This window comes from Salvelinus namaycush, chromosome 20 (genome assembly GCF_016432855.1).
Source record: "Salvelinus namaycush isolate Seneca chromosome 20, SaNama_1.0, whole genome shotgun sequence".
Classification (NCBI taxonomy): Eukaryota; Metazoa; Chordata; class Actinopteri; order Salmoniformes; family Salmonidae; genus Salvelinus; species Salvelinus namaycush.
In genome coordinates this window covers 49,168,387-49,192,550 of record NC_052326.1, presented here as the reverse complement: position 1 = coordinate 49,192,550, position 24,164 = coordinate 49,168,387, and the positions used below count along the sequence as shown (strand labels likewise).

The window sequence follows — 24,164 nt, the reverse complement described above, 5'->3', positions numbered from 1 at the left end:
TTGTCACGCCCTGACCTTAGTTATATATGTTTTCTGTATTATTTTGGTCAGGTCAGGGTGTGACGTGGGTGGGTATGCGGGTTTTGTGTTGTCTAGGTTATTGTAGGTCTATGGTGGCCTGAATTGGTTCCCAATCAGAGGCAGCTGTTTATCGTTGTCGCTGATTGGGGATCCTATTTAGGTTGCCATTTTCCATTTAGGTTTTGTGGGTTATTGTCTATATGAAGTTGCATGTCTGCACTCGTTGTATTATAGCGTTCACGTTCGTTTTGTTATTTTGTTTAGTTTGTTCAGTGTTATTTCTTTATTAAAAGAAGTATGTATTCACATCACGCTGCGCCTTGGTCTCCTCACTACGACGAACGTGACAGAATAACCCACCACGAACGGACCAAGCAGTGTGGTAAGAGGGAGCAGCGTTTTTTGGAGAGTTGAACATGGGAGGAACTGCTGAATGGCAAGGAACCCTGAGCACAGACGGGAGAATATCGCCGTCCTAAAGAGGAGCTGGAAGCAGCTAAGGCAGAGCGGCGACGCTACGAGGAGTTGGCTCAAAGAGGCGTGCACGAGAGGCAGCCCCAGAATTTTTTTTTGGGGGGGGGAGGGGCACACGGGGAGTGTGGCAGAGTCAGGTTGGAGACCTGAGCCAACTCCCTGTGCTTACCGTGGCGAGCATGTGACTGGTCAGGCCCCGTGCTATGGGGTGATGCGCACGGTGTCCCCAGTGCGCACTCATAGCCCGGTGCGCTATGTTCCAGCTCCTCGCACCGGCCGGGCTAGAGTGGGCACCCAGCCAGGACGGAGGGTGCCGACGCAACGCATCTGGTCTCCAGTGCGTCTTCTCGGCCCGGGTTATCCTGCGCCAGCTCTACGCTCGGTGTCCCCGGTTCGCCAGCACAGCCCAGTGCGGCCTGTTCCAGCTCCCCGCACTTGCTGGGCTACAGGGGGTATCCAGCCAGGACGAGTTGTGCTAGCTCTGCGCTCCAGGCCTCCGGTATGTCTCCTCAGCCTGGTGAGTCCTGTGCCTGCGCCCAGCCCGGAGCCTCCAGAGACGGACTCCAGCCCGGAGCTTCCAGAGTCGCCCTCCAGCCCGGAGCTTCCAGAGTCGCCCTCCAGCCCGGAGCTTCCAGAGTCGCCCTCCAGCCCGGAGCTTCCAGAGTCGCCCTCCAGCCCGGAGCTTCCAGAGTCGCCCTCCAGCCCGGAGCTTCCAGAGTCGCCCTCCAGCCCGGAGCTTCCAGAGTCGCCCTCCAGCCCGGTGCTTCCAGAGGCGCCCTCCAGCCCGGAGCTTCCAGAGGCGCCCTCCAGCCCGGAGCTTCCAGAGGCGCCCTCCAGCCCGGAGCTTCCAGAGGCGCCCTCCAGCCCGGAGCTTCCAGAGGCCCCCTCCAGTCCGGGGCCCGCTACAAGGGTGCCCAGTCCGGCCCCCGCAACGAGGGTCCCCAGTCCGGGGTCGGCGGCGAGGGTCCCCGCTCTGAGGCGCCACCTGAGTGGGCCGAGCCAGAGGTGGAGCGGGATCTACGTCCCTCACCAGAGCCGACACCGCAGAGAAATGCCCACCCGGACCCTCCCCTATAAGTTCAGGTTTGCGGTCGGGAGTCCGCACCTTTGGGGGGGTACTGTCACTCCCTGACCTTAGTTATATATCTTTTCTGTATTATTTTGGTCAGGGTGTGACGTGGGTGGGTATGCGTGTTTTGTGTTGTCTAGGTTATTGTAGATCTATGGTGGCCTGAATTGGTTCCCAATCAGAGGCAGCTGTTTATCGTTGTCTCTGATTGGGGATCCTATTTATGTTGCCATTTTCCATTTAGGTTTTGTGGGTTATTGTCTATGTGAAGTTGCATGTCTGCACTCGTTGTATTATAGCGTTCACGTTCGTTTTGTTATTTTGTTTAGTTTGTTCAGTGTTATTTCTTTATTAAAAGAAGTATGTATTCACATCACGCTGCGCCTTGGTCTCCTCACTACGATGAACGTGACATGACTTCTGTTATCCTCGCAAGGTGAGGTATTGAAATATATTAAAAACAGTGGTGACAATATTTTAGGTCCCTATCTTTTTGACAAAAAAAATATATATAACTTGTTAAACAAAATATCTTTCTCTGAGCAAAATTATAAACGCAACATGTAAAATGTTGGTCCCAATGTTCCCTACGCACAAAAAGCTTATTTCACTCCAAATTTTGTGTACAAATTTGTTTACATCCCTGTTAGTGAGTTTTTCTCCTTTGCCAAGATAATCCATCCACCTGACAGGTGTGGCATATCAAGAAGCTGATTAAACAGCACGATCCAGGCTGAATCACTTCCGGCCATGATTGGGAGTCCCGTATGGCAGCACACAATTGGCCCAGCATTGTCCGGGTTTGGCCAGGGTAGGCTGGCATTGTAAATAAGATTTTTTTCTTAACTGACTAGCCTAGTTAAATAAATAAAATAATACATAAATACACTATGTAGGGAATAAGGATGCCAGTTGGGATGCAGACATAGCCTTCAGAATTCCTTTATTATTCTTGTGGAGCAGTGATGTGAAGTTCCACAGTATATGCAATATTAATGGCCAGGACTTGCTAAGAGCAGGTCTATACAAACCTATATTGAGAACAGTCAACGTGAAGCTCAACTGAAGAGGAGGAGGACCCACAAACAAACAGGAAAAAATGCTTGTTTAAAAAATATGTTCACTAAGTGCATTTCTGCCATTACGCTGAACTGTAAAAAAAAAAAAAAAAAAAAAGCAAATAATTACTCCACTACCTTCTATCTCATATCAAAGCAATTTACTCATCCAGTTTTATTTAGAGACAGCAAAACAAATCTTTAGATGATGAATAACGGGCACTTTCTTCATTAAATACTTTTCTCATTACTGTAATATTTTGTTCTGTTTTCCTATTGGGTTAGTCAAACTTTTATTGAAATCCGCTTGAGGCTGTCACAAAGTAGCCTAAAACAGACAAACACCCCAGCCAATAACTAATGACTTAGCTGCTTCTGCTTGTGAAAGCTGAGGCCAGTCAAGGCATTAATAAGGACTCTAGCTGCTGCAGACTAGAACTTCTACTTCCCTATTTTAAAAACACAATAACTTAGCATTTGCATTTATATAGTTCTTCCAGCCGCCTCACTCCCAGGCAGCCCAGAAATGGCTTCACGCTGATTATTACCTGGGGAAAATTAAGATAACAAAATAACCCCATGAATGGGAATAGCTTCCCAGCTTTACCAGCGCACAACCAGGTATGCAGAAATGCACAAACCCCCCATTTCCAGCAATGCAACATTTTTATCTGCTTAATACCTTCTCTTTTTAAGGCGATAAGGACAGTTTCAAACTGATCTCAGCCAGACAATGACACAAACCCATTTGTTTGAGGATAGGCAGGGTGTCTACTTAAGCATTTTAGGAGTGATAATGATGGTATTATATAACACAGTACATGCTTAAAGACCCCATAAGAACAGCATCAATAGATCCAGCCTTTGAATTTTCCGACGTGAGGTGAAATATGAATCACTAAAGCTGGAATTAGGTTAAACTCAAAGGGCTACACTGATGAGGATTTAGCGGTGCAATAATAGGAAAGAGTTTGAGAACATCGCAGAATTCCTAGGCTTCAGTTCCATGCCATTGCATAGAAAACATTCCCCTTAGCTAGCTATGCTAATAGCTAGCACAAGCCGCCATGGAGAAAAGTTCCAGGCCCTGCTAGCAAGTGAAGATTAAGGGGAAACCAAAAAGGTGGAGACAGATACTGATCTGAGGCGCCTGTGGTAATGGTTGGGTGGCTTTTAATATAATACACTATCCTTTTCCCTGCACCACCCTCGGGAGCGACTCTCATGACAGGAAACAAACAGAACGCTGACACATTCTGCTAATTAGCATAATTAGCATAAGGCATGACAGGGCTCTGGGAATGCTACAGCTGTGACCTTTTGTGGACAACACCAGCTGTCAGTAATTACCTATAGCTGGGCCAAGGATGGAGGCTGACTCTCCGTCCTTGAGGGGCCATTGCTGCCACCAACCCAGTCACCCCAAACAAGATGTTTCTCCACAGAGAAACACCTCGAAAAGGCTAGTTGAGTTTTTCTTTCCCCACAGGTCTGTGGCCCATTAAGCTTTATAGGCTTAAGGCTTCGCTTTGGCTAAAATGTGTGACTAAATGTAAAATATAGGCTTTGCAATGCCAGAGGCTTGTGGCTACACACAATTTACTTAGAACAGACAAGAATTATGCTTCAATGAAACAACTGTGTCCCCCAATAAATATTTGTTTTAAAGGCGTCATAGAAACTATTCAGGTTCATAAATGGTTGTAATCGTCATTAGTTGTTTGTTTGATTTTTAACATTCTTCCATCTGTCTTTGAAGATAGTGATCTTAAATATCTTGATGTGCTCTTTCATCCCAGATAACGCTCTGTTACGAAGGAGATGTCGTTTAGGAGAGGTGTTCTGAAATAACACATTATTTTCAGTAACAAACAATATGCAGGGCATTAAAATAGCTCTCCAGCCTGCCCTCTCTCCCTCTCTCACGCGTCCTCTTCCTCTCTGATTCACTATCCGTTTGTTTAAGTGAAGGGCACGCCTGGAGGTCCTGAAGCCTTGTGTTATTGTGCTGTTCTGACATGCAATTCTCCCGCAGGAACATCAGTGATGAAGGTCACTGCATGGGATGCAGATGACCCTACATACGGGAGCAGTGCCAGGGTGGTGTACAGTGTGCTGGACGGAGAGAGCTTCTTTACCGTGGACAGACAGACTGGTAAGGGCAGACTCCTGGCATGACCAGACAGAGTCAAAGATGATGTGTATACAATGTATTGCTTGTAGTAATACTTATATACTATATATTACTTGTGGTAATAGTTGTATTTTACAAGTATTACTTGTAGTATTATACGTGTAGTGTTACAGTATTGAGTGAAATACACAAGTACCAACCCCATGCTTTATCCACGGAAATAATAGTGAGTTGATATATTTCTTGTCTCATACCTCATATTGTGTACTTAAACTCAACAAAAAAAAGAAATGTCCTCTCACTGTCAACTGCATTTATTTTCTGAAAACTTAACATGTGTAAATATTTGTGTGAAAATAACAAGATTCAACAACTGAGACATAAACTGAACAAGTTCCACAGACATGTGATTAACAGAAATGGAATAATGTGTCCCTGAACAAAGGTGGGTCAAAATCAAAAGCAACAGTCAGTATCTGGTGTGGCCACCAGCTGCATTAAGTACTGCAGTGCATCTCCTCCTCATGGACTGCACCAGATTTGCCAGTTCTTGCTGTGAGATGTTACCCCACTCTTCCACCAAGGCACCTGCAAGTTCCCGGACAGGTCCCAGACATGCTCAATGGGATTGAGATCTGGGCTCTTCACTGGCCATGGCAGAACACTGACATTCCTGTCTTGCAGGAAATCACGCACAGAATGAGCAGCATGGCTGGTGGCATTGTCATGCTGGAGGGTCATGTCAGGATGAGCCTGCAAGAAGGGTACCACATGAGGGAGGAGGATGTCTTCCCTGTAACACACAGCATTGAGATTGCCTGCAATGACAACAAGCTCAGTCCGATGATGCTGTGACTCACCGCCCCAGACCATGACGGACCCTCCACCTCCAAATCGATCCCGCTCCAGAGTACAGGCCTCAGTGTAACGCTCATTCTTTCGACAATAAACGCGAATCCGACCATCACCCCTGGTGAGACAAAACCGTGACTCGTCAGTGAAGAGCACTTTTTCCTAGTCCTGTCTGGTGCATCAACGGTGGGTTTGTGCCCATAGGCGACGTTGTTTCCGGTGATGTCTGGTGAGGACCTGCCTTACAGCAGGCGTACAAGCCCTCAGTCCAGCCTCTCTCAGCCTATTGCGGACAGTCTGAGCACTGATGCGTTCCTGGTGCATTCCTGGTGGAACTTGGGCAGTTGTTGTTGCCATCCTGTACCTGTCCCACAGCTGTGATGTTCGGATGTACCGATCCTGTGCAGGTGTTGTTAGACGTGGTCTGCCACTGCGAGGACGATCAGCTATTCGTCCTGTCTCCCTGTAGTGCTTTCTTAGGTGTCTCACAGTACGGACATTGCAATTTATTGCCCTGGTCACATCTGTAGTCCTCATGCCTCCTTATAGCATGCCTAAGGCAAATTCACACAGATGAGCAGGGACACTGGGCATCTTTCTTTTTGTGTTTTTCAGAGTCAGTAGAAAGGCCTCTTTAGTGTCCTAAGTTTTCATAACTGTGACCTTAATTGCCTACCGCCTGTAAGCTGTTAGTGTCTTAACGACCGTTCCACAGGTGCATGTTCATTAATTGTCTATGGTTCATTGAAGAATTATGGGAAACAGTGTTTAAACCCTTTACAATGAAGATCTGTGAAGTTATTTGGATTTTTACAAATTATCTTTGAAAGACAGGGTCCTGAAAAAGGGATGCTTCTTTTTTTGCTGAGTTTATATTTCTCAACGTATAAGGATACATATTGAAATGAAAATAGTTGCCATTAAATCTCTGAAGTGTTATATTACAGTCTGTCCAGATGCGGATTCTCTAATTGTCTCTCCCAGTCAGCACATTTGGGTGAATTCCCTTTTGGTCTGAGGGCCTGTACCTGGGCTTGAATCGTAGTCTCTCAGGCATATCCCAAGGTTTGTGTTGCCTGCAAATGTCCTCCTGGGAGCAGCACTAAACTTTTAATCATTCCTTTTTTTTGGTCTCCCCACTTTGATTCGGTTGGCCCTAGTGCCTAGATGATAAATGGCCTTGTCTCGGCAACGTTGGCCTGGAGACTTGCAGATCGTACCAACTCTTGTCCCCCCCCCTTCTTTTTTTATCGACATTAACCATTGAAATAGGTGCAGGGGGAAGAGGTCATCAAGAGAACAGAGCAGTGGTGAATTTCCCCTCATTAATGTCGCCCCAGTCATTCAAAAGAGTGTTAATCCTTCACTATCTTTTTCTCCGTTCCAGATACATGACCAGAATATGATCAATGGACAATGTCTGAGGGATTTTTCAAAAGTAGCAGTCATTTGAATGTATTTGAACTTCAGAGTGGTATTTGGTATTGAAGTTCAAGTGAGCTTCTTCTCAGGATGAAAGCCTGAGGATTCTATTAAATTATATTCCATACATTTCTAGGAAAGAGACATAACTACCTGGCACTCTGCTCTCAGACCCTGTCATATAAATACATTTACATTTTGGTCATTTACTGTAGCAGACGCTCTTATCCGAAACGACTAACAGGCAAATACACAGGACTCATAGTCATTGACAATTGATGTGCAATATATAGTATGCTATGAATGAGATCCCCTTTCAAGCATGTTACAAATGTTAGCAGTCAAGAAACATTTGATTGAGTTCTGACTAAGAAAGACCTGATGCAAAAATATGAATTTCTGATGCTCCCCATGCCCTTGGTTATTGAAAGCTATTATTATGTGCTCCATATCCTGCAACTGAATTTTCCTTCGCACTGTATGCTGACATACAAGCATTGCCTGCAGCTACCTGATGTTAAATGTGAGTGCAATCTCTAAGTTGTGTGTCTAGCGGAGTAGCACAATGCAAGGCACTGGGAGAGGTACCATCAACTAAGGCAGGGCAACAATAGAATTTGATGTGGATAACCCACCAGGGAATAGAGTTTGGCTCCCGCTATTTGACCAGAGTAAACTCTTCCCATTGCCATCTCGTTCAGTTTATCATGAATGAATGAATTACATTTTTATTTTTGTGTAAAATCGCCAATTGGCAACCCATCCCTTATGAGATTAACTGACAAATAAACAAACTTGACACATATACAAATAATTAATTCACACAAACAAATAATTACATCCCTAGAGCAGTAAAATAATATATATACAAACATACATTCATACATACAGTGCCTTGCAAAGGTGTTCATCCCCCTTGGTGTTTTTCCTATTTTGTTACATTACAACCTGTAATTTAAATTGATTTTTATTTGGATTTCATGTAATGGACAAACACAAAATAGTCCAAATTGGTGAAGTGAAATGAAAAAAATAACTTGTTTAAAAAAATAAAAAAAAACGGAAAAGTGGTGCGTGCATAAGTATTCTCACCCCCTTTGCTATGAAGCCCCTAAATAAGATCTGGTGCAACCAATTACCTTCAGAAGTCACATAATTAGTTAAATAAAGTACACCTGTGTGCAATCTAAGTGTCACATGATATCAGTATATACACTTGAAGTTGGAAGTTTACATACACTCAGCTTTCAACCACTCCACACTTTTCTTGTTAACAAACTATAGTTTTGGCAAGTCGGTTAGGACTCGCCTGAAGGTACCACGTTCATCTGTACAAACAATAGTGCGCAAGTATAAACACCATGGACCACACAGCCATCATACTGCTCAGGAAGAAGACGCGTTCTGTCTCCTAGAGATGAATGTACTTTGGTGCAACAAGTGAAAATTAATCCCAGAACAACCGCAAAGGACCTTGTGAAGATGCTGGAGGAAACAGGTACAAAAGTATCTATATCCACAGTAAAACAAGTCCTATATCGACATAACCTGAAAGGCCGCTCAGCAAGGAAGAAGCCACTGCTCCAAAACCGCCATAAAAAAGCCAGACTACGGTTTGCAACTGCACATGGGGACAAAGATCGTACTTTTTGGAGAAATGTCCTCTGGTCTGATGAAACAAAAATAGTACTGTTTGGCCATAATGACCATCGTTGTGTTTAGAGGAGAAAGGGGGAGGCTTGCAAGCCGAAGAACACCATCCCAACCGTGAAGCACAAGGGTGGCAGCATCATGTTGTAGGGGTGCTTTGCTGCAGGAGGAACAAAATAGATGGCATCATGAAGAGGTAAAATTATGTGGATATATTGAAGCAACATCTCAAGACATCAGTTAGGAAGTTAAAGCTTGGTCGCAAATGGGTCTTCCACATGGACAATGACATACAATGACATACTTCCAAAGTTGTGGCAAAATGGCTTAAAGACAACAAAGTCAAGGTATTGGAGTGACCATCACAAAGCCCTGACCTCAATCCTATAGAACATTTGTGGGCAGGACTGAAAAAGTGTGTGTGAGCAAGGAGGCCTACAAACCTGACTCAGTTCAGTCCTCTCTGTCAGGAGGAATAGGCCAAAATTCACCCAACTTATTGTGGGAAGCTTGTGGAAGGCTAACTGAAACATTTGACCCAAGTTAAACAATTTAAAGGCAATTCTACCAAATACTAATTGAGTGTATGTAAACTTCTGACCCACTGGGAATGTGATGAAAGAAATAAAAGCTGAAATAAATGATTCTCTCTACTATTATTCTGACATTTCACATTCTTAAAAGTAAGTGGTGATCCTAACTGACCTAAGACAGGGAATTTTTACTAGGATTAAATGTCAGGAATTGTGAAAAACTGAGTTTAAATGTATTTGGCTAAGGTGTATGTAAACTTCTGACTTCAACTGTTTATACCTGTTCTGAAAGACCCCAGAGTCTGCAACACCACTAAGCAAGCAGCACCACCAAGCAAGTTGCACCATGAAGACCAAGGAGCTCTCCAAACAGGTCAGGGACAAAGTTGTGAAGAAGTACAGATCAGGGTTGGTTTATAAAAAAAAATCTGAAACTTTGAACATCCCACTAATTAAATCCATTATAAAAAATTGGAATGAATATGGCACCACAACAAACCTGCCAAGAGAGGGCCGTCCACCAAAACTCACGGACCAGGCAAGGAGGGCATTAATCAGAGATACAACAAAGAGACCATAGATAACCCTGAAGGAGCTGCAAAGCTCCACAGCGGAGATTGGAGTATCCATAGATCCACTTTAAGCTGTACACTCCTCAGAGCTGGGTTCTATGGAAGAGTGGCCAGAAAAAAGCAATTTCTTGAAGAAAAATTAATCAAAAAATTATCAAACACGTTTGGTGTTTGCCAGAAGGCATATGGAAGAAGGTACTCTGGTCAGATGAGGCTAAAATTGAGCTTTTTGGCCATCAAGGAAAATGCTATGTCTGACACAAACCCAACACCTCTAATTACCCTGAGAACACCATCAGTGAAGCATGGTGGTGGCAGCATCATGCTGTGGGGATGTTTTTCATCGGCAGGTACTGGGAAACTGGTCAGAATTGAAGGAATGATGGATGCCGCTAAATACAGGGAAATTCTTGAGGGAAACCTGTTTGTCTTCCAGAGATTTGAGACTGGGGCGGCGGTTCACCTACCAGCAGGACAATGACCCTAAGCATACTACTAAAGCAACACTCGAGTGGTTTAAGGGGAAACATTTAAATGTCTTGGAATTACCTAGTCAAAGCTCAGACCTCAATCCAATTGAGATTATGTGGTATGACTGAAAGATTGCTGTACACCAGCAGAACCCATCCAACTTGAGCTGAGCTGGAGCAGTTTTGCCTTGAAGAATGGGCAAAACTCCCAGTGGCTAGATGTGCCAAGCTTGTAGAGTCATACCTCAACATACTTGCAGCTGTTATTGCTGCAAAAGGTGGTTATACAAAGTATTGACTCTGGGGGGGGTGAATAGTTATGAACGCTCAAGTTCTGTTTTTTTGTCCTATTTCTTGTTTGTTTCACAAAAAAATTAATTTTACATCTTCAAAGTGGAGGGCATATTGTGTAAATCAAAAGATACAAACTCCCCAAAAAATCTATTTTAATTCCAGGTTTTAAGGCAACAAAATAGGAAAAATGCCAAGGGGGTGAATACTTTTTGCAAGCCACTGTAAATACATACACATGTAACCGGTGTGAAATGGCTAGCTAGTTAGCGGGGTGCGCGCTAATAGAGTTTCAATCGGTGGCGTCACTTGCTCTGAGACCTTCAAGTGGTTGTTTCTCTTGTTCTGCAAGGCTGTGGCCTGTGGAGGCTGTGGAGCGATAGGTAACGATACTTCGAGGTTGACTGTTGTCGGTGTGTGCCAAGGGACCCTGGTTCGAGCCCAGGTAGGGGCGAGGAGAGGGACGGAAGGAACACTGTTGCACATACATAACATATACAGATAATTAAATACAGAAAAATTAAACAGAAGGCCTTTGAACCCAGTGTGGCACAAAGAGAAGATTCATGTGCGTCATTGTGAGTCTAGGATCTGTATCTAAATATATATGGGTGGAAATTGCACTGAAAGGAGCAGCATTTCACCACATGCCCTGGTTTTCTATTTTCTTTTCTGTTTTAAAATATTGTACTTAGCCCTGAGGATGGGTCACACTTTGGATAGTACGGATTATATCAACAAACTATCTGTTGATAAGCAACTGCTTGCTACGGTTAGAGTTAAATTTAGAATAAGGGTAAGGGTTAAGATTAGGGCTAGGTTTAGCGTAAGGGTTAAGTTTAGGGTTAGGATAAGGGTCAAGTTTAGAGCTAGGTTTAGTAGATAGTTAGTTGAAATGTTACTGATAGAGCATCTATAGATGGACTATTCAAATAAAGTGTTAGCTGAGGATATAATTCAGATTGAACTCTGGCTGTATACTGCCAATGGTACGGGGATGTTATTTTCCACCAGGTTCTTGGAGAAACATACCTTGGAAGGTAAAGGGGAAACATATTGTATGGAAAAAATACCCATGGTGCTCCTCGAACTACATTAAGCTGGAATGTGTCATTACACGGTCATGGTTTTAGAATGTCCGCCATGTAAATGAGTTATGGTGATCTGACCTCAGTCATGTTGTTTTCAGATTAGTTTAACCCCTTTCAACTCCAGAGAATGTACTGATATGGACATGCCCAAATGTAGATGCTAATAACTTAACGTACTGTTTAGGAGAGGGATATGCAGTGCCATTATATCGATCAGAACAAATGTGAGATTAAGACAATTCCAAGTCTTATCATTGGCAAAATATTGTATATTTGTTCATACCGGTATGAAATAGAAGGGGGCCACCAAAGTTCATTTTTTTTTTAACCTCAGACTAATCCACTTCCAACTATAGTTACTTCAGTAGAAATATAAACCTGGCTAAACACAGCATTAGGTCTGTACTCCAAGGGCGTTGTTAACAAAATGCTCACTGGAGTAGGATTAAGACAACTCATGAGATTGTTGTGGTTTTCTCTCTTAAATCCACTCCTGCCAGAGAACATAAGCCTCATTCTTCAATTGTGTGTGCCTTCATTTTGGCCCATATATATTATGAATTTGAATAGAGCTCAGCCGTGAGGACATGTGCATGGAGCCACGGATGTGACACGATCTACTCTATCAAGACGAGCCGAGAGGGGGAAATGGAATGTGCCGCACTTGTGCCTCTAATAGGCTGTGTTTACACAGGAAGCCCAATTCTAAAAAATAAAAAAAAAGCCGCTAATTGGTCTTTTGACTAATCACATCCGATCTTTTCACATCAGGTCTTTTTCAGAGCTGATATGTTTGGTAAAAATACCAATTAGTGAAAAATAGATCAGAATTGGTCTGCCTGTGTAAACTCAGTCATAGAGTGCTTAGCTGAAATTGATATTTGCAACCAGAGAATATGTAACGGGCTATCGTATATGAGAGCTAAGAGATAACTTGACCTTTCCCTTTGGATCTCTCTCTCTCTTATCAGGACTGATTCGGACGGCTGTGGCAGATCTGGACCGGGAGACGCAGGATCGCTATGAGCTGGTCATCATGGCAACCGATATGGCAGGCCAAATGGGCGGTCTTTCCGGCTCCACCACGGTGACCATAGTGATCACAGATGTTAATGACAACCCACCACGCTTTCCGCAGAGTGAGTCACTCTCATATTGATAACTTACACCCATCAGTAATAGAAGTACCCCCATCAGTAATAGAAGTTCCCCCATCAGTTATAGAAGTACCCCCATCAGTTATAGAAATACACCCATCAGTTATAGAAGTACCCCCATCAGTTATAGAAGTACCCCCATCAGTTATAGAAGTACCCCCATCAGTTATAGAAGTACCCCCATCAGTTATAGAAGTACCCCCATCAGTTATAGAAGTACCCCCATCAGTTATAGAAGTACCCCCATCAGTTATAGAAGTACCCCCATCAGTAATAGAAGTACCCCCATCAGTAATAGAAGTACCCCCATCAGTTATAGAAGTACCCCCATCAGTTATAGAAGTACCCCCATCAGTTATAGAAGTACCCCCATCAGTTATAGAAGTACCCCCATCAGTAATAGAAGTACCCCCATCAGTTATAGAAGTACCCCCAGCAGTAATAGAAGTACCCCCAGCAGTAATAGAAGTACCCCCAGCAGTTATAGAAGTACCCCCAGCAGTTATAGAAGTACCCCCAGCAGTTATAGAAGTACCCCCAGCAGTTATAAAAGTACCCCCAGCAGTTATAAAAGTACCCCCAGCAGTTATAAAAGTACCCCCAGCAGTTATAAAAGTACCCCCAGCAGTTATAAAAGTACCCCCAGCAGTTATAAAAGTACCCCCAGCAGTTATAGAAGTACCCCCATCAGTAATAGAAGTACCCCCATCAGTAATAGAAGTACCCCCAGCAGTTATAGAAGTACCCCCGCCCATGTAATAGAAATACCCCCATCAGTTATAGAAGTACCCCCATCAGTTATAGAAGTACCCCCATCAGTAATTGAAGTACCCCCAGCCGTTATAGAAGTACCCCCAGCCGTTATAGAAGTACCCCCAGCCGTTATAGAAGTACCCCCAGCCGTTATAGAAGTACCCCCATCAGTTATAGAAGTACCCCCATCAGTTATAGAAGTACCCCCATCAGTTATAGAAGTACCCCCATCAGTTATAGAAGTACCCCCATCAGTTATAGAAGTACCCCCATCAGTTATAGAAGTACCCCCATCAGTTATAGAAGTACCCCCATGAGTTATAGAAATACCCCATCAGTAATAGATCTACCCCCATCAGTTATATAAGTACCCCCATCGGTTATATAAGTACCCCCATCGGTTATATAAGTACCCCCATCGGTTATATAAGTACCCCCATCGGTTATATAAGTACCCCCATCGGTTATATAAGTACCCCCATCGGTTATATAAGTACCCCCATCGGTTATATAAGTACCCCCATCGGTTATATAAGTACCCCCATCAGTTATAGAAGTACCCCCATCAGTTATAGAAGTACCCCCATCAGTTATAGAAGTACCCCCATCAGTTATAGAAGTACCCCCATCAGTTATAGAAGTACCCAATCAGTTATAGAAGTACCCCCATGAGTTATAGAAATACCCCATCAGTAATAGATCTACCCCCATCGGTTATATAAGTACCCCCATCGGTTATATAAGTACCCCCATCGGTTATATAAGTACCCCCATCGGTTATATAAGTACCCCCATCGGTTATATAAGTACCCCCATCGGTTATATAAGTACCCCCGTCAGTAATAGAAGTACCCCCGTCAGTAATAGAAGTACCCCCGTCAGTAATAGAAGTACCCCCGTCAGTTATAGAAGTACCCCCATTAGTAATAGAAGTTCCCCCATCAGTAATAGCAGTACCCCCATGAGTTATAGAAATACCCCATCAGTAATAGATCTACCCCCATCAGTAATATAAGTAACCCCATCAGTAATAGAAGTACCCCCATCAGTAATAGAAGTACCCCCATCAGTAATAGAAGTACCCCCATCAGTAATAGAAGTACCCCCATCAGTAATAGAAGTACCCCCATCAGTAATAGAAGTACCCCCATCAGTAATAGAAGTACCCCCATCAGTAATAGAAGTACCCCCATCAGTAATAGAAGTACCCCCATCAGTAATAGAAGTACCCCCATCAGTAATAGAAGTACCCCCATCAGTAATAGAAATACCCCCATCAGTAATAGAAGTATCCCCATCAGTAATAGAAATACCCCCATCAGTAATAGAAGTACCCCCATCAGTTATATAAATACCCCCATCAGTAATAGAAATACCCTCATCAGTAATAGAAGTACCCTCATCAGTTATAGAAGTACCCCCAGCAGTTATAGAAGTACCCCCACCAGTTATAGAAGTACCCCCACCAGGTATAGAAGTACCCCCACCAGGTATAGAAGTACCCCCACCAGTTATAGAAGTACCCCCATCAGTTATAGAAGTACCCCCATCAGTTATAGAAGTACCCCCATCAGTTATAGAAGTACCCCCATCAGTAATAGAAGTACCCCCATCAGTTATAGAAGTACCCCCATCAGTTATAGAAGTACCCCCATCAGTTATAGAAGTACCCCCATCAGTAATAGAAGTACCCCCATCAGTTATAGAAGTACCCCCATCAGTTATAGAAGTACCCCCATCAGTTATAGAAGTACCCCCATCGGTTATAGAAGTACCCCCATCGGTTATAGAAGTACACCCATCGGTTATAGAAGTACACCCATCAGTTATAGAAGTACCCCCATCAGTTATAGAAGTACCCCCATCAGTAATAGAAGTACCCCCATCAGTAATAGAAGTACCCCCATCAGTAATAGAAGTACCCCCATCAGTAATAGAAGTACCCCCATCAGTAATAGAAGTACCCCCATCGGTTATAGAAGTACCCCCATCAGTTATAGAAGTACCCCCATCAGTAATAGAAGTTCCCCCATCAGTAATAGAAGTACCCCCATCAGTTATAGAAGTACCCCCATCAGTTATAGAAGTACCCCCATCGGTTATAGAAGTACACCCATCAGTTATAGAAGTACCCCCATCAGTTATAGAAGTACCCCCATCAGTTATAGAAGTACCCCCATCAGTTATAGAAGTACCCCCATCAGTTATAGAAATACCCCCATCAGTTATAGAAATACCCCCATCAGTTATAGAAATACCCCCATCAGTTATAGAAGTACCCCCATCAGTTATAGAAGTATTGGACTACATGGAGTGGTCAGAAGCAATAATTTCACTTATATTTATCCACATGTCAAATACTCCGCTAAGAAGGGTTAGGAAATCATCTGATGAAAGCGGTTTTGGGAGATTCCATATGTCTGCATACGATAAGATGGAGCCGATTTAACAATTTTAACATTCCAGTGGTATGGATTTATGTTGGTGACATCCGTTATTTATCAGCTGGAGAAAGGTCAAAGGCCATAATGTAATAACATTATGGTCAATATACAGGACCCTGTTTGAATACTAGTAGAGTGTTTATTATCTCCGGGGAGCAATTCATTTTGTAGCACGTAGTAAAAACACATTTAACACATGACAATAAATATACACCAAAGCAATATGTACACAGCTAACAGTAACAATACAGCTTATGGAGAAAGCTGATAGCAGCTGGCATGAAGTTCAGACCTATTAGTTTTGAACATGGTCAGTCTGTATCTGCGCTTTGAGAGAAGCAACATAACTTCATCAAACAAGGGATACTGGGTGTCCCTCAGAATGAATTGCGCCATGAGTATCACTGGTGGCTGATACTACAGCTGAGAAAGGTCTGAAAGGTCAGTTAAGTTGATGATCCAGCTACTTTGTTTCAAAATGTTAACCAGCCTGTTCTTGCTGTTTAAGTTTAGAATGCAAAAACAGCAGATCACATTGAATGTTAAAATGGATGCATTACTACAGAAGCCTTTCCTTCCTACCTATTTAATCAGGGACTTAGGCTGTAAAAAATGCTTTGTAGTTATTTAGGATTCTGAAACTTTTCAGATTGTATTGAATCTCAGGTGAACCAATTTGGACCCAACTTGTACTACTCGCTATAGCAAAAAAAGACAAATTCCATTTCAAATGTGTATTATATTTCATTGTACATTTCACAATGGTGCTCAGTAAAAGGATGTTTTACTTGAATCTGTATTTCCTGTTGGGGGAAAATCTTACCTATGATGCTAGTACATGATTTAGAAACTTCAACAACCCTTTCTATTGTACCCTGGACATCTTAGTGGAATTGAAAGTTGAGTTCTCTTGTAAACCATCTGCATATAACTAGCTCATAACGAATGACAGAAAAAGGTACTTCCTGTTAAGACTCCAGACTCTATAGCCTATGAATAGCGGTGTTATTGCTCTTTCCCACTTTTGTGAGATAAACAACAATACATGTTATTAAAGCTAAGAGAGCTGTCTAAGTTCAAGTGTCTTGACGCTCCAGTCGTGACGCTCTCATCGCTTTGTCTCACAAAATCTGATTTTGTTTCCTGGCTGTCGCCTATGTGATTTTCTCTCTTCTATAACTTCCTAGCGCTTTCAAAATGCTGTCTGCGGTTCGAGGATACATAGTTGTATTAGAAAAGAACAGGGTTGTGTGACATGTGCAGCTGTTTTATTTATGTGTCCTACAGGGTTGGGGTCAATTCCATTGAAATTTCCTTCATTCAGGAATTAAACAGAAATTCCAATTCCAACTAAATATTTTCATAGGGAATCATTGAGGAAAATTGTAATTGTAATTTCCGTTTTGAATTGACTGAATTAAAATGTAATTGGATATCACAAAATGTGGCTTTGTGCTGTGGAAGTGCTGTGGTCAACAAAAAGTTGATTATAAAGTCTATTTTGGAAATTTTACAGGAGGATATTGAAAGAGTAAGCGTAAAACCTTCCATACATAGACTCCATGCCTTGCCAATGATCACCCGGGGTCAGCATCTTTACCAGACGTGGTTAACATAATCGCATAGTGCTTTGGTCTAACATGAGCAAAGATCCAGTGCATTACTTAAAGGGAATTCTGAGGGCCAATTGGGTTAAGGGTCAAGCATTGGGGGGTGGATGGATTCATGATTAACTAAGTTGGCTCTACAGAATAAAAATCCTGGGTGAATTCTCTTTTTGATGAATTTTCTTGGCAATGGGAAGAGTGCTCTTACATACAGTAAATGGTAGGCTTGTATGTATTGAATGCATTTGTCCTTCCACTTCCTTCCTCTCATCTTCACCATCTACTCTACCTCTACATCTTCTTGTTAACCTTCTCTTCCCTGTCTTCACCTAATCTTCATGCTCCTGTCATCTTTATCTTCACCCTCTTCCATTTTCTCTCCTTCTTCCTCCCTCCTCCTCCTCCTTTTCCACCTACTCCCCATTTCTCTCCTTCAGAGATGTACCAGTTTTCGGTGTCTGAGGGGGCGGCCGTGGGGACGCCGGTGGGGAGGGTGATTGCCACAGATGCAGATATGGGGGAGAACACGGACATGAGCTACCTGATCAAAGACGAGGAGGGCGGGGAACTGTTCAAGGTTACCACCGACGGAGACACACAGGAAGCCGTCATCACTATCAAAAAGGTGGGAGTAGAATTACGCTGATTTGAGATCAGTTTGGATTTGGGGCCAGAGATAGCCTCGAGGTTAATGTAGCGGGCCAGCAACCAGAGGGTTGCCGGTTCAAATCCCAGTGCTGACGGTGTGAAAAAATCTGGTAGGAGTGAGCAGGAACTGGAGGGTTGCTGGCAGGAGTATCTCAGGTGCCACCTATTGACAATTTTTCCTTGAGCAAGGACCTAAACTGCCCTGCGGCTGCCCTCTGCTCCAGCCATTGTAATGTTTAAGTCGGAGCATTTGAGTTAAATCAAATCAAAGTTTATTGGTTGCTGTTACGAATCCCTTTGGCACGGCAGTCTAGGGGGGATGGTAACGAGACCCGTAACATAACTCATGCAAATTATAGTAGTGAAAAAGTAAGTGAGAACGAAATAACCACAGACAACTAAATTACCGTCAAACACGCATGGTTTATTTGTAAACACACGGTAAAGTGGAGGAGCTGAGCTGGACCCAAGGAAAGAAACAAATATCCCAAAACACCTAAGCTAGACTACCTGCTTCAACAACAGCTAACTAACTAACCAAAAATACAGTGGGTGGTCCGCCCAGTTCTAACTAGTGTTCTTAGACAAAGTATTCCTACGGGTAGTGTATACCCATGGCCTATTTGTTTTGGTACCCCCTTTTCCCACCATCAAACAAACAGCCAAACACCATAACAAAACAATACTCACAGGATAACGGACAGAGTGACATGTAGTTGCAAAAACAAGAGCTCTACAGAGAGATCACATGACAGAGAGATTGAGCTCCAGAGAGAACAACTGACAGGGTTTTTAAATCAAGGGAAAGGGGTTGTGATAGGGTAATGGAAACAGGAGGTGTGTCTTCTGATTGATGACTGATTGGTGACTGATTGGGGAATGATGATTGCCACCTGTGAAGGGAGAAGGAGAAAAAATAAATACACACACACAGGATACCTGTATCCGTAACAGTTGCTTACACAGATTTGCAAGTGTTATAGCATATATTTTAGATTTTAGATTCTTCAAAGTAGCCACCCTTTGCCTTAATGACAGTTTTGAACGCTCTTCGCATTTTCTCAACCAGCTTCACTTGGTATGCTTTTCCAACTCATCCCAAACCGTCTCAATTGGGTTGAGGTTGGGTGATTGTGGAGGCCAGGTCATCTGATGCAGCACTCCATCACTCTCCTTCTTGGTCAAATGGCCCTTACACAGCCTGGAGGTGTGTTGGGTCATTTTCCTGTTGAAAAACAAATGATAGTTCCACTAAGCACAAACCAGATGGGATGGTATATCGCTACAGAATGCTGTGTTAGCCATGCTGGTTAAGTGTGCCTTGAATTCTAAATAAATCACAGACAGTGTCACCAGCAAAGCACCCCCACACATCACACCTCCTCCATGCTTCACGGTGGGAACTTCACATGTGGAGATTATCCGTTCACCTACTCTGTCTCACAAAGACACGGCGGTTGGAACCAAAAATCTCCATTTGTATTCATCAGACCAAAGGTAAAATTTCCACCGGTCTAATGTCCATTGCTCGTGTTTCTTGGCCCAAGCAAGTTTCATCTTCTTATTGGTGTCCTTTAGTTGTAGTTTCTTTGCAGCAATTCGACCATGAAGGCCTGACTAACACAGTCTCTCCTGAACAGTTGATGTTGAGATGTTTCTGTTACTTGAACTCTGTGAATCATTTTTTGGGGCTGCAATTTCTAAGGCTGGTAACTAATGAACTTATCCTCTGCAGCAGAGGTAACTCTGGGTCTTCCTTTCCTGAGAGCAAGTATCCTCATAGCGCTTGATGGTTTTTGCGACTGCACTTGATGAAACTTGACATTTTCATGTCTTAAAGTAATGATGGAATGTTGTTTTTCTTTGCTTATTTGAGCTGTTCTTGCCATAATATGGACTTGGTCTTTTACCAAATAGGGATATCTTCTGTTTACCACCCAGTAATGATGGAATGTTGTTTTTCTTTGCTTATTTGAGCTGTTCTTGCCATAATATGGACTTGGTCTTTTACCAAATAGGGATATCTTCTGTTTACCACCCACCCCTACCTTGTCACAGCACAACTGATTGGCTCAAATGCATTAAGAAGGAAAGAAATTCTACAAATTTACTTTTAACAAGGCACACCTGTTAATCGAAATGCATTCCAGGTGACTACCTCATGAAGCTGGTTGAGAGAATGCCAAGAGTGTGTTTTCAAAGCTGTCATCAAGGCAAGGGTGGCTACTTTGAAGAATCTCAAATATAAAATATATTTTGATTTGTTAAACAGTTTTTTGGATACTGCATGATTCCTACTATTTCATAGTTTTGATGTCTTCACTATTATTCTACAATGTAGAAAATAGTAAAAATAAAGAACCCATGAATGAGTAGGTGTCCAAACTTTTGACTAGTACTGTATATACACGGTACAGTCAGTGCCTTCAGAAAGTATTTACGTCACACCCCTAGACTTTTTCCAAATGTTGCTGTGTTAGCTTGAATTTAAAATAGATTAAATAGAGATGGGTTTTTTTGTCACTGGCCTACACACAATACCCCATAATATCAAAGTGGAATGATGTATTTCACCATTTTTACAAGTTAATTAAATCCTGAAATGTCTTAAGTCAATAAGTTTTCAACCCCTTTGTTATGGCAAGCCATAATAAGTTCAGGAGTAAAAATGTGCTTCACAGTAAGTTGCATGGACTCACTCTGTGTGCAATAATAGTGTTTAACATGATTTTTGAATGACTACCTCATCTCTGTACCCCCCACATACAATTATCTGAAAAGTCGAGCAGTGAAATTCAAACACAGATTCAACCACAAAGACCAGGGAGGTTTTCCACTGCCCCGGAGAGGAAGGAAACCGCTCAGGGATTTCACAATGAGGCCAATGGTGACTTTAATCCTTAACAGTTATGATTCCATCTACAGTAAGTAAGATACAAAAAAAATCCCCATCAAAATCCATCAGCTTAAGCTAGAGATATAAGGGTTTTTTAATCCGCCTATATCAGCCTTTTTCATCCGCCTATATCAGTGGCCGAGCTACAGTACAGCGGAGTTTGTCAGACCATGAGACATCCAGAAAATCCATCTTCACACAAAATGTCTGTATCGTCCGAACGGTTTGGCTTAACTATTATGACCCCTCTATGGAAAGGGGAGACTCTCACGAAGACGATGGTGTTCTCCATTTTGCTCTACGGACCCAACAAGTGTCACGGGACTCGTCTGAAGTCAGTAACGCTGATGTGCCAACTTCTGTCTGTGGTGTCCGAACCATTTGAGCTACAAACTAATATGACCTCACAATAGAAAGGGGGAGACTCACGAACACTGAGCTTTCTTGTATCTTCTAAATATAGGAAAGACACCTCAAGACCTCATTCCTTATGATTTATTTTTTGACTCTTTTTTTTGCCATTCATGAATGTGTTATTTCATGTGTTTCTATGGGTGTAACGATTCTCTAGCTCTTCCTCCTCCTCGGACGAGGAGAGGAGAGAGGGATCAGAAGACCAATGTGCAGCGAGGTATGATGACATATTATTTATTACAAGGAACAGACGAAGACGGAAAACTATTGAACAACAATACAAAACAACAAACGAAGTAGACAGACCTGGACTACGAACTTACACGTAACGAAGAACGAACGAACCAGTACTGACTACAAACAAAACGAACGAACGAACGATACAGTCCCGTATGGTGCAACAAACACTGACACAGGAAACAACCACCCACAACAAACAATGTGAAAACACCTACCTTAATATGGCTCTCAATCAGAGGAAATGAAAACCACCTGCCTCTAATTGAGAACCATATCAGGTCACCCTTTAACCAACATAGAAACACATAACATAGACTACCCACCCAAACTCACGCCCTGACCGTCAAACACATTCAAAATAACAGAAAACCGGTCAGGAACGTGACATAACCCCCCCCCTCAAGGTGCGTACTCCGAACGCACCACCAAAAGTCTAGGGGAGGGTCTGGGTGGGCGTCTGACCACGGTGGTGGCTCAGGCTCTGGGCGAGGTCCCCACCCCACCATAGTCAATCCCAGCTTACGTCTCCCCCTTAGAATGACCACCCTCATATTACACCCACTTAATTTAAATGGTAACCTTAAGATAAGGGGCAGCACCGGGACAAGGGGCAGAACCGGGATAAGGTAGCTCAGGACAGAGAGATAGCTCAGGACAGAGAGGTAGGTCAGGATAGAGAGGTAGCTCAGGATAGAGGGGCAACTCCGGACTGAAGGGCAGCTCCGGACAGAGAGACAGCTCTAGACTGAGGGGCAGTTCTGGATAAATGGCAGCTCTGGGCTGAGGGGCAGCTCATGACTGGCTGACGGCTCTGGACGCTCATGGCTAGCTGACGGCTCTGGACGCTCATGGCTGGCTGACGGCTCTGGACGCTCATGGCTGGCTGACGGCTCTGGACGCTCATGGCTGGCTGACGGCTCTGGACGCTCATGGCTCGCTGACGGCTCTGGCAGATCCTGTCTGGTTGGCGGCTCTGGCAGATCCTGTCTGGTTGGCGGCTCTGGCAGATCCTGACTGACGAATGGCTCTAGCGGCTCCTGACTGACTAACGGCTCTGACGGCTCGGGACAGACGGGCGGCTCTAATGGCTCGGGACAGACGGATGGCTCAGACGGCACTTGGCAGACGGATGGCTCAGATGACGCTGGGGAGACGGATGGCTCAGATGGCGCTGGGGAGACGGATGGCTCAGATGGCGCTGGGGAGACGGATGGCTCAGATGGCACTGGGGAGACGGATGGCTCAGATGGCACTGGGCAGACGGATGGCTCTGGCCGGATGAGGCGCACTGTAGGCCTGGTGCGTGGTGCCGGAACTGGAGGCACCGGGCTGAGGGCACGCACATCAGGACGAGTACGGGGAGAAGGAACAGTGTGTACAGGGCTCTGGAGACGCACAGGTGGCTTAGTGCGTGGTGCCGGAACTGGAGGCACTGGGCTGGAGACACGCACCATAGGGAGAGTGCGTGGAGGAGGAACAGGGCTCTGGAAACGCACTGGAAGCCTGGTGCGTGGAGTAGGCACTGGTGGTACTGGGCTGAGGCGGGGAGGTGGCGCCGGAAATACCGGACCGTGCAGGCGTACTGGCTCCCTTGAGCACCGAGCCTGCCCAACCTTACCTGGTTGAATGCTCCCCGTCGCCCGCCCAGTGCGGGGAGGTGGAATAACCCGCACCGGGCTATGTAGGCGAACCGGGGACACCATTCGTAAGGCTGGTGCCATGTAAGCCGGCCCAAGGAGACGTACTGGAGGCCATATATGAAGAGCCGGCTTCATGGCACTTGGCTCAATGCCCAATCTAGCCCTACCAGTGCGGGGAGGTGGAATAACCCGCACCGGGCTATGAACACGTACAGGAGACACCGTGCGCTCTACTGCGTAACACGGTGTCTGCCCGTACTCCCGCTCTCCACGGTTAGCCTGGGAAGTGGGCGCAGGTCTCCTACCTGCCCTCGGCCCACTACCTCTTAGCCCCCCCCCCCAGAAATTTTTGGGGTTTCTTCCCGGGCTTCCGTGCTAGCCGCGTACCTTCATATCTCCGCTCTTGGGCTGTGGCTGCCTCCTTCTCCTCCCCAGAGCGGCGATTCACTCCCACCTTAGCCCATGGTCCTTTTCCTTCTATGATTTCCTCCCAACTCCAGAAATCCTGCAATCCTTGTTTCGTGGACCACTGTTCGTGGTCCCGCTGCTTGGTCCGGGTTTGGTGGGTGGTTCTGTCACGATTCTCTAGCTCTTCCTCCTCCTCGGACGAGGAGAGGAGAGAGGGATCAGAAGACCAATGTGCAGCGAGGTATGATGACATATTATTTATTACAAGGAACAGACGAAGACGGAAAACTCTTGAACAACAATACAAAACAACAAACGAA

At 44.2% G+C, this 24,164-nt stretch overlaps 1 protein-coding gene across 1 annotated transcript in view; it reads left to right on the top strand.

The window, feature by feature from the left end:
- LOC120064655 (cadherin-22-like) overlaps positions 1-24,164 on the top strand; it is a 162,344-nt gene that overhangs the window by 50,529 nt on the left and 87,651 nt on the right. Inside the window, exons 3-5 of the mRNA XM_039015279.1 lie at positions 4,658-4,777; positions 12,609-12,776; positions 18,036-18,223. Coding sequence (XP_038871207.1) covers positions 4,658-4,777; positions 12,609-12,776; positions 18,036-18,223 — 476 coding nt within the window. The remainder of the gene's footprint in view (positions 1-4,657; positions 4,778-12,608; positions 12,777-18,035; positions 18,224-24,164) is intronic.